The sequence below is a fragment of the Trichomycterus rosablanca genome, chromosome 3 (assembly GCF_030014385.1).
Source record: "Trichomycterus rosablanca isolate fTriRos1 chromosome 3, fTriRos1.hap1, whole genome shotgun sequence".
NCBI classification, from domain to species: Eukaryota; Metazoa; Chordata; class Actinopteri; order Siluriformes; family Trichomycteridae; genus Trichomycterus; species Trichomycterus rosablanca.
The window spans coordinates 36,921,830-36,936,827 of NC_085990.1; the positions used below are offsets into that span (position 1 = coordinate 36,921,830).

General features: G+C 38.3%; 1 protein-coding gene across 5 annotated transcripts in view; it reads right to left on the reverse strand.

Moving 5' to 3' along the window:
* The window catches only part of ptprma (protein tyrosine phosphatase receptor type Ma), a 308,366-nt gene that overhangs the window by 49,805 nt on the left and 243,563 nt on the right, over positions 1 to 14,998 (reverse strand). The window contains exon 16 of one of the 5 annotated variants that reach the window (XM_062991239.1): positions 13,718 to 13,747. The exons of the other annotated variants lie outside the window; for them this stretch is intronic. Coding sequence (XP_062847309.1) covers positions 13,718 to 13,747 — 30 coding nt within the window. The remainder of the gene's footprint in view (positions 1 to 13,717; positions 13,748 to 14,998) is intronic. 5 annotated transcript variants of the gene reach the window in all.

Below are 14,998 nucleotides of genomic sequence, written 5' to 3' on the forward strand. Positions count from 1 at the left end.
GAAAGCCTATGTCTAAAATCATGTACTACTATACTACAATATGTAAAATAATGGACCAGACATGGCTAACAATATCTTGGCAGGCTATTTCGACAAACTATTAAGTGTGATGATATGTGGTTTAGATGTAGCCAAACAAAACAGTAGTCTATGTGCTGTAAAATTACGAACCAGTGGTCTATATGAAAATTGTTTTGAAGTCAACTTGGCCAGAAATACAGCTAGCTAATACATATAAACAATATTTGAGGAATATTAGACATAGCATAAGTTGGAATGAGATACTCTAATTTCTGTTTTGCACTGCTTTGCTAGCTGAACTTTCACTGCTGGCTTAATCCCTGCTTATAAAGACTGACTTGTGCCAATGGTGTGAGACAGACCTCTCAAACTATGGTATTGTGAGTCAGCGCCTTAAATCAGTGATCTGGATCCAAATCTGATCCTAAGTTTTCCAATTAAGCCATTAATACTGACTAAGTTATACCTGAAGAAAAATCTGTATAAGCCAAGCATAAATGTGCATGGAAGAATTTTGGATTTAGGAGAATCAAGGTAAACTATAGCAGTTGGCAGTGTTTTCTCATCACTACTATAGTATTGTAAGATTATGGCATGGGAGTCTACCATGTTTTTATTTGTAAGAAGAAGGTCTGTATCTAGAGTCTTGGTTACATAGTACTAGGGGCAGCACAGTGGCTAAGTGGGTAGCACTGTCGCCTCACAGCAAGAAGGTCCTGGGTTTGATCCCCAGGTGGGGCGGTCCGGGTCCTTTCTGTGTGGAGTTTGCATGTTCTCCCCGTACCTGCGTGGGTTTACTCTGGGTGCTCCGGTTTCCTCCCACAGTCCAAAGACATGCGAGTGAGGTGAATTGGAGATACAAAATTGTCCATGACTGTGTTCTATATAACCTCGTAAAATGATGAATCTTGTGTAATGAGTAACAACCGTTCCTGTCATGAATGTAACCAAAGTGTAAAACATGACGTTAAAATCCTAATAAACAAACAAACAAACATAGTATTAGGAATGTAAACAAGCCCGTCCGGCTCTGTTTTTAGATGACTTACATGACACTTTGTTGTGTCACTTTAATCACACTGTTGCAATGGTTTTGTTTCACTATATTGTCCAGATGATCGTATTTCTAATATTAAGATTAAATCATTAAATATTTTCCAATGTACGTATCTTTAATGTCTGTGAATTGAATTTTAGATATGTCACTAGCACAGGAACAGACATCCAAAATCTATTCTAGAACAGTCACAATTTTAGCATTCCCCTTTAAGAGTTTGTGGCCATTATGACGTAAGTAGTGGCACTTTTGGTGACTTCACCTCTCCTTTTATTTTCCCTCAGGGTTATACTGGACAGGCCAGCAGACATAGTCTTATCTCTAATGGTGGCCCCACTCCCATAATTCTGATGGATCCTGTTCAGCATTAAGTGGTCTAAACAGAATAGCTAAATCCAGTGCCTGCAGTCTGCACATTAAACATAAATAAATGAAAGAACAGTCATCTCTCTCTATCTCTCTCTTCCTATACTTTTATCCTTCAAGCGCTCATCTGCTGAAGGTCAGAGAGATTGGGGCTTTTTACAAATAAAAAAAGACAAGCCCTCCAATAGCTGTAGGGGATTTTGGGTAAAAATGCATCTCTCTCCAGCCATCTCATCTTCTGGCTTCCTGCTCTGAATTTTAAACTTTTCTGTAGCTGCTTTTCCATAAAATCAGTTTTGTATTACAAACTCTGTTTCATTATAATACTACACTGGTGTTTTTACATGGATCATTACATATTAAATCATATATTATTTAAATTAATAATGAATTTATTCAATATTTTTATTAACTGATGTGGTTTGAAAACCCAATCAAAACTTAAGGCAAAAATATTAAAGTCTTTACAAACCAAGGACTAAGGTAAGGATCAAAATCAGGTCTCCAGGAGCCATATTTTATTATGTTTGTCAATATCATCCGTTAACACATCCAACAAAATGTAGCTTAATGTGAAAGATATTACATACTAAAATAATAATTATAATAATACAGTATAATAATTATTTTTCACATTTACATTTTTTTGTTTTACACAGACAGTAGTTGTTTTTTTTAAATTAAAATTAAATACCACATTATTTAACCTCATCATATACATTAGTTTACATTTTTAAAGAAAGTATGTAATTTTTTTACATTTTCATAAGACATTTAAAATAAGTACATACTCCTTTTATAAGGCATAATTTGAGCCTTGTGCCCCATATATTCCTAAAAAATTTTTATGCAGTCTGAAGTGCCAAATACAATTAAGTTGAACAATGAAAACGCTGGAAATCTAGTACTTTAGTTAGTTAAATGAAGGTTTATGGAAAAATTTCCAACTATTTCATTAGATAAACATAATAATTATCTTTTAACACTATCATGACCTAGGACACATTCTGCCACCCTATCCCAAATAACCACCAGCAATTTTATTGCATAATACGCCTTGTAGAAAATCACACAGATTAAAAAGTATGTTAAAAAAATACATACGAAATAATACATGATGCTAATGCTATCACAGTGGGACTGTGGTATCTGGCCTACACCCTTTCTCTGTGTGTGGCATGGCATTTTCAATTGTCTGTCCACATTACATCATATTAATCTACCTGACGTGCTATTTAACTGCTGACCTACTCGGTGCACACATTCCTAGATGGGATCTGCAGGCTTTCCCTGCAACTAACTTTAACAGACATTTAAGTATGATGTATGTTAGAAAATGTAGTATAACAATTAGTTTTACCAAGGGATTTTGTTCAGTGTCTACTGTTATTTATTAGATACCAGCTCTAAAAACTCACACAGCACATGCACTTCAATGACCAAGCCTGTAAACAATAAAGACTTTTAATCGAATGCAAATTGTTTGTTGGGAGGAAAAAGACCAAACAATTCATGCCTTGTGCATATAAATTTTACTTTGGTGTCTGGCTACCATTTCTCAACTGTATTCTAATTTAAAGTCAGTTAATCAAAACTGATTTGCTGCAAGGGGAATTTCAACGGATTAACACTTCAAAGTACAGAGATCTCTTCTTAACTGCCGAACTCTTTCAGCACTTTGCAAAATACCACCTTAAAATGTACAGTCTTTTGTCATCTTTAAATGGGCATTCATTTCAGATGCTTGCGCAGAACAAGATGTGTCAGCGAGCGTTCATTCTCCCGCTGCACGACAGTGTCTGCAGAAAGCATTGGAAAATTACAGAGGGCGCAGTAATCACTAAGTTACTGGCAGAGCTGAGCTCATTTCAAAGCATTCATGTACAGGGGAGTAATCAGAGCTGTTAAATTGAGGACAAATTCAAGATTGCACAAGACTAATGACTCAGGAGACAGACACATGCTAAGGCACAACAGAGCAAACAATACAGTCCTGCCATTTAAATAAGGAATACGAGAACAATACAAGCTTATTGCACATTCTTCTCATAAAGGATGATTTCTCCTCGCTTTCATCTCTTTGAAGGGGAAAATCTCACCACGCTAAAAGTCGGCAGGGGTTTAAATGCAAGACCTTGTGATTCCACAGAAAGCCTGTGGCACATTTAATGGGTATAATTGTATCTCATGTCTTACCACAACAATTGATGGGAGAAAAGCGGCAGGTGACCTTTCAACACACCAGCTCACGGGCCCCGCTAATAGACGGCCACGAGCTAATGAAGCTTCCCCACAGTCACCATCTACACATCAGTCTCCTGTGTTCACTTCTGTTCCATGTAAATGCTAGCACCCCTTGGTCTCCCAACATTTCTACAAGTGGGCGACTCAACAGGAAGCTAATAGTTTCACAAAATGTGTTTGTTGAAGTGACACTTAGCATGCATTCTAATAAGTAATCTGTAATTTAGTGCCTGGGAGTTTTTTTGCTATCGACACCATGAATACACTTAAAGTGACAAAAAGCACCAGAGGGCAAAACATTTGAGAATGTAGTAATTCTCATTTGGATTGGGTTTGGATGGCAAATTTGAGGAGTCATATGGTTAAATTGCATGTTTATCTCATTCCTTACCAAAAATGGTTATTACTATAATAATGATGTACTCCCAAAGTCTTCATATGTCACAGATTAAAAGAACAGCTTTAAACATGAAAAATATACAATGTAGCCAAATGAATGCAGCTGGAAGCATATTACATTTTTATTTATTCATTTTTATGTTTTACCACCACTTTATTCTGGTCAGGATCGCGATGGGTCAAGTTTTAATGAAATCACTGGGCATGATTGACCCTGGATCCCAGCGGTAGTGGGTTAACACAGTTTACTGTTGGTCCACCGGAGTGCCTTGGAAGCATATTATTTAGTTTATATAACTGATGGATTGCAATAAGTGTTGCTGAAACACTGAATTCAATAATTAGGTAGGGCGTCCACATAATTCTGGCCATATAGTGTAGCTGACAAGCCTACAGTCACCATATTTCCTTCACTGCAGCAAAGCCGAATAAACAAAAAACATTTGTGTTTCTATTCAAGAGCGACTTTCAGTTAAATGTTAAGTCACATTATACTGTTGGCTTTTTATTATCATTTGTTAAGCCAAAAAAAAAAAGTAGCATTAATTCTGGTTTGATTTCATTTATTATACAAATAAATAAAATATTATTTTTTTTTAAATAAAATTTTCTATTTTTCCCACTTTTCCCCCCAATTTTCTCCCCTAATCTAGTCGTGTCCAATTACCCTGATTATGTCCTCTATACTGAATCGACCCTTCACCGCTGACTGAGGACGCCTCTCAACTGACATACACCTCCTCCGGCACGTACAGTCAGTACAGACTGCATTTTTCACCTGCACGAGTCGAGTTCATACACTGACGGGCACTGTGTAAGGAGGGCCACACCCTTATCAGCATTATTTCTCAGCCCTGTGCAGGCGCCAGCAGGGGCCACAGTTTCACCAGTTATGAGGACCTATGGTCCGACTTTTTACCCCTATGAACAACAGCCAATCGTTGTTCCTGCTGCCGCCCAGCCCAGTCGGAAGGCAGAGCTGAGATTCGATACGATGTATTTGAAACCCCAACTCTGGTGTGCTAGCGTACTTTTTACTGCTGCACCACCTGAGCGGCATAATATTCTATGTAGACTCTCCAGCCGGCTCATTTAATTCTTTTCTTATGTTACGCACATGTACTTGTTCAGTGTTTGCCTTGTTTATTCCAAATACTTGGAAATACAGAAATGATACAACCTGTGCAACATGAATAGCTTGAAAGTACTGAACCAGCAGCCACCTGGACCAGTACAAGTAATCTCAGCATGGGCATGTCGTGTTTGAACTGACTTTGCTTATTGTCAACAATATCAGAATTAAAAAATAAGTCTGGATTAATTAAATGTTTTCTTTGTGCTCATCCTCTAAACAGGTTTGTCCTTTGTAAATGATAATTGCAGATGCTTCCAACCATCTGGAGAAAAAACAAGTTGAAACTAAAATCTTGTTTGTCATATCTGTTGGAAATCGATTTTCACTTTGCTTTCTTCTTTTGTGGAGTTTGTAATCAATACAAAGTTTGTGGAAATACACTGTATGAACAAATGAACATATATAAGTATTGGGATGTCCTGCCTACTGTGTTTCAGCCACAACAACTGCTAACAGGTGTAAAAAATCATTATATAAGGGAAATTATATGATTCCAACTGTGCAGTAAAAGTTCAGCAACCTTGTTTTGTTCCAGATTGACTGTGCCCCTGTGCACAAAGCAAGGTCTTTCAAGACATAAAGAAAAGCTTGGTTTAAAGACAATCCAATGGCTTGCAAATAGCCCTGACCTCAGCCCCATGAACAGCTTTGGAATTAACTGTTACATTGATTGAGGCTTTTTTTGACCAACATAAGTGCCCAGTCATATAAATGCTATTTTGACAATATAAACACAAATTCCCACAGAAAGTCTTGTGAGAACCCTTCACAAAAGAGTGGCTGCTGTTAACATAGAGGTCACTCTATGTTAATACCAATGGTTTTAAAATGATACATCCAACAAGCTCCTGATCAGGTGTCCAAATACTTTTGGACCTATACTGTATCATTCAAGGAACGGAGGTCAGCTAGTTTGAAATGTTTAGATTGCTCCTGCTTTTTGTATTCACCTGGGAAAGAGGTGACATTGAAGCCCTATCTAAAAAAAATCTAAAAAAAACTGCAGGGAACTTGACAAAAGTGAGAGCAGCCTATTTCTTTGCAAATGTCAGGATGCACTTTGTCTCTTGGTGAAATGGAAAGAACAAGCAGAGAGCACTTGGAAAGCTAATGTGAAATTGCTCTAGAGAGAACTTTTAATCAGTGCTGAAATAAGATCTTTAGACAGGGGCAAAGTCTTAAAACAAATCTGCCTGCGATAAAGGTTGACGAGTTAACTAGTATTGTTGAGACATCACATACAGAGTACCTATTCAACCTATGTAAAATGTATTTATTTATTTTATTTCATTAGGATTTTAACATCCTGTTTTACACACTTTGGTTACATGACAGGACAGGTAGTTACTCGTTACACAAGATCCATCAGTTCAAGTTTTTAATGTCAAACACAGGCATGGAGAATTTTGTATCTCCAATTCACCTCACTTGCTGTGTACTGTGGGAGGAAACCGGAGCTCCTGGAGGAAACCCACGCAGACCCGGTGAGAACATGCAAACTCCACACAGAAAGGACCTGGGAAACAAACCCAGGACCTTCTTGCTGTGAGGTGACAGTGCTACCCACCAAGCCACTGTACTGCCTCAACCTATGTAAAAAGCTGTTCCATGACACTCCACTCCTATCCCAAGGTTAACTGTTATGTTGTACTTGAAAATCTGCCATAAGTTAAAGAGAGAACTTTGTTAGCTACTTGCTGTTGGGGAAAGGAACATGACATGAGACAGACTGGCAGTGCTTGGCTGTTAAGGAGGTGCCATTAATCCTAAGAGATGAAGCCAGAGCTGGAGAAGCTGCTGAAGGGCTCTAAAGAGCCTGACACCAGCTGAGAAAGAAATGCATCACTTCAGATGAGCGATGCTTTTTGGGGCCATTTTGCCAACCGTCCTGCAATAGTTCCAGTGGCCCTGCTGGGCCCTCTGTGGGCAGACACTACACCAGTCTGGAACCCTGTTTCTCTGGGGTAATGTTAATATTGCAACAGTTACACTTAAGAGTTCAGTGCTGGCATATGATGCAAGGTCTTCAGCTGGTGTAATGGCCATTACACTATTAGAATTCTTTGGGCATCACTAATACGAGATGATTCACCCACAAGGACATTGATTTAATAACTTACTCTGGTAGAATATTATTCAGTTTTTAATACTAAAATATAAATCTAAGGCATGTGTTTGTTTATTCGACACCCCCCCCCGCCCTTCCCCCAAGCCATGCTAAAATGGTCTCACAAAATGGTCCTGCTGTGACTTTTACCCAAGCACATGAAAAACACTAAAAATCTACTGCCTATGAATACCTTATTCTAGCAAAATAGTCACCATCCCAACAGTATTCCTCTCTGAACCTTTCAATTTCTCTGTTCTATTTTTCAAATGCATCTAGAGACATTTTTCCCTTTTTATTTTCCCTTTTTAAGCATATGCACACCCATTTGTTGTGTAACCCCAAACCCTGCTGACGGAGAAGGCCTAGGCTGGTAAAGATAAAAAAAATAACGATCATTTTAAAAGAGGTAAGTTTCTCTCTTTTTGTCTAAGAGAAAAACATAAAAAGCCCCTGCCGTGCTGTGCGTGGTTGGAAGTCAAGATGGCCAAGGCCTCTGGAGAGCAGAGCTGCAAAAGTACCCTTAAGCAAGGCACTCACAGACCACACGAAACAAAACCCATTTTGTTTATCATTTGCAGCTATATTGAAAAAAGGTTTGGCAGGGGTGCACTACTAATGATATAAGGGTGAAGCCAAGGCATTCACATGGGAACAAGATGGCATCCATGGTACTTTAATAATTAGTAAATAAGCATGGAAATATTGAAGCTTTTGGTTACTTATTTCACAGAAAAATATATTTGTTGTGTCAAAAAATAAAGACTTAGGACACAAGTTTGCCACTGTAAACTGCTGTTGTGCCCCAAGCCACCCACAGGTGTTAAAACACAAATTGTGGTTAAGGTGGTTAAAAGGTGGTTAATCATAAATAGATTTATACAAATGCTTAAACAAAGGACAATTGTCTTCACAGATTTTAGCCTACCAACAGGGCAGTGGCGGCTGGGATGTCAATTTGCTCCAAAGCAACAGTTCTTTTGTAAAAGATCAAAAAGAATCATCAGGACTATTAGCCATTAGTATGTATTGTAAGGATTTAAGTGCATTTAAATGGGCTGTGCACTGGAGCTTGGAATGAGTTGTTACTACAGAATCAACAGCATCAATACACATACTTCCAGATTTTCTCTGGCACAGATTTCTACTGCTATTTTTGGATGGCATTTTTGTCAGATTTGTTTAGGATACTTCTCATTCTTAAACAGATGTAGTAAAAGTGGACAAAGTGCTTGAACTCGAAAGGTAAAATTAAGGTTTTGTTTGTACTTAATTAACAAATCAGACTTATCAGTAAATAACAAACATGAAAGGCTGCAAAATAGTTAAATGTCCACTTTCAACTATTATTGTGTTCTCTATACATCAACAGGTGAAGACTTTAACAAAAATCTGTGTAGTCTAGAATAACACATAAATGATATGGGAGTTCTTAAAAACTGTAAACTCTGAACATTTCTTGGGATTTATAAGAGCTAGATAGAGTTAGATTTCAGTTCAGTTCTATAATAGACAACATGTGTAACATGACCAGGCATAAAAAACAAGTAAAGTTTTGATCATGACAAAGACTGACTAAGCCTAATTTGCAATTTTAATGTGTTTGTTTAGATAAATGACTAAAACCAATCTGCATTCTGATTCAAATGTGCGTCTCATGCGTGAAGCATCATACGGCAGGAGGAAACCTTAACACATTAGTTGCTGACAGCTTAATTACACAGTTGCAGGTGACGCACAACATCTTCTTTCAAAACATCTGCTGCTCGTTGCCCGCCACTTGTAAGACCTTTGATCAGCAATCTGTCATAGCACAGATTTACCAGCACTTGCAGACACCCTACATTCACAGCTGATACAAAGTAACTATATAAAAGTAAAAGTAAAAAGCTAGATGTATATAAGAATTATGGAAATAATCACAATCACACCTAGTGAGAGTTAAAGTAGCCTAATGACATTTTTAGGGAGTGGGAGAAAACATGAATGCCTTGAAGAATCTTAGACAAACTTACGCAAGACATGCCAAACACTATGGGAGTCAAGGATTAAGAACCAGCCCCAGGACCCTGAAGCTGTGTGGAATCAACACTACCTGCGGTACCAACATCTTACACCCATAGGTATAACAGACTCAAGTTCACCAAAAGAAAACGTGGCTGGGTGAGAAGTCCCTTGGACCTTTTCTATTAATGTTGGGTTGGCAGCTGTTTGGCCTTTAAACAATGTTCATTAAGCTATATAATCACTGACAGTATGTGTCCACTTGTGTTTCCTTTGTTAGTATGGGACTGCACCACTGCAAATTCCCACCCCCTAAAGCTGCTGGCCGTTTCTGTCAGGTTTGGGTTGGGTTCTAGCAAATGAGACAACCATCACCTTCATAAAACTGGGGTATGCACTTATTAGTATATAGTAAAGCTCTGACATGATGTTCATTAAATTAATTGCACAAAGTAAATTCCATGCTTATAAATTTGTAGCAATAATTTGGGAAAGGCACTTTCTGTTTTAGTATGATTGTGCTCAAATCAAGGTCTATAAAGGCATGGTTTGGAAAAGTTGGACAAGTTTGAAGCTTGTTAAGGAAAAAATAGATTTTATGCTTAATATAACCTGGATATTAGTATTATGTTGCTTGTGCATTAAATCTTTATAGTTGTTAAATCCTTATGTTGGTGCTTAAAGTGTGGCTGGTAGTCTAAAGTACAGAGATGAGCAATATTTCTGTCGTTAAGCTGTTGTAAAATATTGTAAGCAGATAAAAAACAACAGTTAGAACAGAATGGGGTTCCAAAGTCCAACACCCAATGTGATGTGACTAGAGCAGTATAAAGGGAAGCCCACAGTTCTGTTCCTTGTTCTTCATTAGTTCATACACTGCTGTAGGGACCCACGATCGTGCCAATAAATTCACCAATCCAGTCAACTGTATTCTTTGTTTTCTTTTATCATCTGACCTTGTTTTTCCACGACAAGCTCAATTCAACAACCTTGGTTGACCTCAAAATGCTATTTTGCCTGAAAGAAAAAAGTAAAGAGTGCAGACTGTATTTAACATAAGTTTGGGCCAATACCATATTATTGGAATTTTGGAATGGGATGTCCAACAAACTTATGGTCAAGTGTCCATATTTGCAATAAAGTGAATATGGCTATAACCAATATGACCTTATGACCGATTGGAAATGCTTTAATAAACAAAATGTGATAGCAGTGAGCAGATGCAGCCTTGTATTTCTCTTTAATTCATTTTTTAATCCAAATTCACAGTTCAACCCAACAAAGCATCAGCCAAGTCTCCTACATAAAAAGTTCTCCTGTCAAAAACAAATATTATATAAGGCAGCTTATTGAAAGCACCCAGTATCCAGTCTGAATTGTAAGGTCATTGCATCAGATGAGGGCCGTCACTGATTTTTAGTGTATTCTTTAGTAATTGTGGTGTTTTTTTTCTACCAGTCGTCTCAGAGTGCAAACAAAAAGCCAGACGTGGAGCAAGTTCAATGAGTGCCTCCATCTTGTGGAAGGTCTTGGTCATGTGATGATTTGTAAGGAGCTGGGTCATGCATGTAGGTGGTAAAATCGCACATACAGCTTTTTGCAGAGCAAAGCCTTACTTAGTAGTAGGTTAGAATATATTTTTTTGTTGGTCCTTCAGAAAAATGTAATCAAAAGTTGTTTCTCAGTTAATAGCTTTAGAGACCTTTTGATCCTAGGGATAAACATGCCGCCTCATGTTTTCTGGTGCATTTGGTCTTCAGCTGCAAAACAGATTGTTGATCCATAAATTCATAACACATCTTCAGTAACCATTTCATTCTAATCAGAGTGATGATAGGTCTAAAGTCTACACTGAAACACTGGACACAAGGTGGAAATACAACCTAGACTTAGTCACTTACTGGGCAATTTAGAATAGCTAATCCATGTACTGAAAAGTGAGAGAAAAAAAGTCACAGTAGTGAACCCACAGAAGGCAAGGTTTAAACCCTGGTCCCCAGGACCCCGGAGCTGTTTGACACCAACACTACCTGCTGTGCCACTGTGACTCTCAGCCATACATAATACATGACACTGAGAAAAGGCATTATGCAAAATTTCTTGTAAAAAGAGATGTATGTGACTGTGGCTGCTCATGAAAATCCCCAGGTGTACTCCCATACACTAATTAACACTAATGAATTAACCTAGAGTCATGTTTGTTGCTCAGCCAGGCTCAGAGAATAAATTTTAACACACTGGAAACTCAACAGCTACTAAGCTTGCTCATCATGTCCCATCGCTATTGCAAGGGGTCAACAGGACAAACAGCTAGCGTGATAGAGGGTTTCTTGGCAACAGACAGACACCTGGACAAAAGGTGACTCTTGACGGCTCCCCAATCTATCAGACTTGTGGTAAGAGAGTGCAAATGGCCTCCTTATCCCTCAACAATTCCCCTACCTCCTGCTACTCTTCAGCACGCAGAGGTTGTCAAACGAGACAAATGCACAATCCCCTTGTTGCAATTAATTTGATTCTTGTTCTGCGTGAGCTCTCGGCGCAGTATTTAATTAAGGCCCGAGCACGCCGGGGCTCACTCTGTTGAAGACCCGAGTTAAATGGGCCTGTCTTGCAGCCTTTCCTGTTAAGCGCTTACAAGTGATTGAGAGAAAAAGAGCCGCCGCTGTCGTCCACCCTTCATGTGCTTGATGGAGGTAGCGACTGTGGCATTGTCTTTTTGAGAAACAGATGGAGAAAGCTGCGGCACCATGAAGTTTTGACTGTTTTTCAAAGAGCTGAAGCCTCCGTAAGTCCAGACTGCTCAAAATACAATAGAATAGAATAGAATGAAATAGAACTGAATGTCCTTATTTGTCATATATACATAAACAGATTTTTTAAAACTTTTTTTGCATATCTTGTTTGGAAGCTGGGGTCAGAGCGCAGGGTCAGCCATTGTACGGCACCCCTGGAGCAGACAGGGTTAAGGGCCTTGCTCAAGGGCCCAACAGTGGCTGCATGGCAGAGCTGGGATTAAAACTTTCAACCTTTTAATTGACAGCCCAAAGCTCTACCCATTAGGCTGCCGTCATCCCTTTTTTGCTCCTTGGATGGCAAGAACTGTTTTACCACCTATTGTGTGTGCTTCATGTATACATTACATATTTTTATCTTCATAGAAAAGATGTGAAGAATTTAGCAGCATGTAAAAGATTGTTTTCATATATATCAAAAGTCTAAAAATGGAGAGAACTGTTCCTTGGACTTAACACCATGGACTTATCTACAAGCCCTCATTTAGAGTCTCATTTAAATCCTAGTTGGGGGTTCAGTGCTTGTGTAATGGCTAGCAATCTGGCACACACTGTAGCCAATACAAACTCCATCCTAAAAACCATTTAGCACCCAAAAGAAACATTTCTAAACTGTGGGACAGGTATAAAGAAATAAAGCATTAAATATAGTACATAAATATAGTTCTGGCTCCTACTATACTATCTCGTTGACTATCTCGTAAAGGTAATCATAGCTTAAAAAGCTTTAACAATTATATCAGTAATGTATGTACTGTGCTATTCTCCTCGATAGATATATAGAACTATCTGCTTTTACAGTTGATGATTGCAGTCCAATTACACAGGAGTTTCTGCTTGTTTTTATAAAGCAAAAGAAAAAGCTACATGCTATTAGCAAAGCCATGCAAACCCAAAACAAAACATAAAAGCAAGAAAATCAACTAAAGCTGTGAGATGAGTTTTGATGAGATGAATGACATAGTTAAAGAGTGTTCTGCAGGAGAGGAGATGTGGTGCAGAATGGGATAAAGCCAATAGAAAGACATGAACCAAACTAGTTATATGTCTGTCTTGGTGTTGGTCCATTAGATCAAGGACTAAGCAGCGCACAGCTTTCCCTCTGCCTTCTGCCCAAAAATCTAAAAACTTAAACTTAAAGCAAAGAGAAAACTAGACTGCTTTGTATTTATTATGATTAAGAAAACACTTACATCTAAGGGAATCTATAATCTAATAAGGATATCAGTAAATAATCAAATCACCCCTTCAAACTGTAGCAGTGTAAAAGTAGCTTAGAATAATTATAGTTTTACAGTTTTTTTCTTGAATTAAACAAATCATCAGTAGAGTGCTTTTAGTGCAAACGTGTCATTTATATCTAAAAGGCGTTTGGACGGCCCAAAAGATTAAAATATCAGTATGGGCAGCAAGTGACTGTGATCTTCAGGCATGGCCTGTTAGTCTAGTGCCAAACTGCAAAAACAGTAGAAAGCTTGTGCTTCAGTTTGAAAGGAAGAAGGAAGCCACTGGGTGTCATGCAAAGAATATTAAACGATGTGGTGGAAAGAAAGCATGGTAACTAAGCGTTTCACAAAGTGGTTACTTACAGGTAATAAGTGTAGGAGTGATAGGTTCTTCTGCCAAGTGGGGTGGTGGAAGGATTAAAGCAGTGGTGGAGAGGGGAGAATGTAAATGGAAGGAAAGAAAAAGTAAAAGATTAATGTCTGAAAAATAGAAAATGAACAAAACCTGATATGGTGACACAAGTGAGGATCTACTGTGAGGGTAAGGGCTTGTGATGCCTGTTATCTGACTGACTAACTGAGAGAGGGAGGCAGGGCTAAGCTGCTTAGTGCCACATATATTACATTCACACTGCAAAATGTGATGCTCGATTTGTGTTTATTGCTCTTTTTTAAATTGGTCATATTACTATTTAATGTGCTGTGTATAGGAGAGCAGTCTGTCCAAATTGTGCTTCTGAACTGATCTGTATGCACAGAACAGTGCTCCACCAGAAATTCATCAAAGACTAATCAGACTTTAGATTTACTATAGTGGTGTAGTCAAAATTAATGCCACTGTTCAAATGCTGTTATCATAAATACTACATATCAATCAATATCAAAGAAGATTTTGGGTGAACACCCTAAATTTAAATAAAAAAATATTTTCTAAGCATTTTGGCACAAATGAACCTAAAAGTGACCCAGGTCAGAATTTAAATTTATTGATTAGGGTAAATTTATTTATTAATTAACAGCTAAATACTTGTTACACAAGATTCATCAGTTAACAAGTTTAAAGTCAAACACAGTCATGGACAATTTAGTATCTCCAATTCACCTTACTTGCATGTCTTTGGACTGTGGGAGAAAACCGGAGAACCCGGAAAAAACCAACACAGACAAGAGGAAAACATGCACACAGAAAGGACCTGGACCGCCCCACCTGGGGATCGATCCCAGGACCTTCTTGCTGTGTGAGGCAACAGTGCTACCCACTGAGCCGCCCCGGAATTTTAAAAAAGTCATGTAAATAGACAGATCTGTGTCTTTTTAGAGTGTTATAGTAGCTATAGACATATTTTGTCCATATATACCAGGGATCTTCAAAAAGTTTCCACACTTTCCACAGGAGTAGTAACTGGTCACGTCTAAGAGAATGAAAGAGAGCTTATAGTCCAGATTTAGCGCCATCTGATTTTCACCTTTTTGGACCACTCAAAGAAGCTTTAAGGGGAAGATGATTTTCATGTGATGATGATGTGAAAGCAGCAGTGCATCAGTGGCTATGCGCTCAAACAACAACTTTCTTTGCTGATGGCAAAAGTTGGTAAGACGCTGAGAAAAATGCATCGGAAGGAGACTGTGGAAAAGTGACGTAAT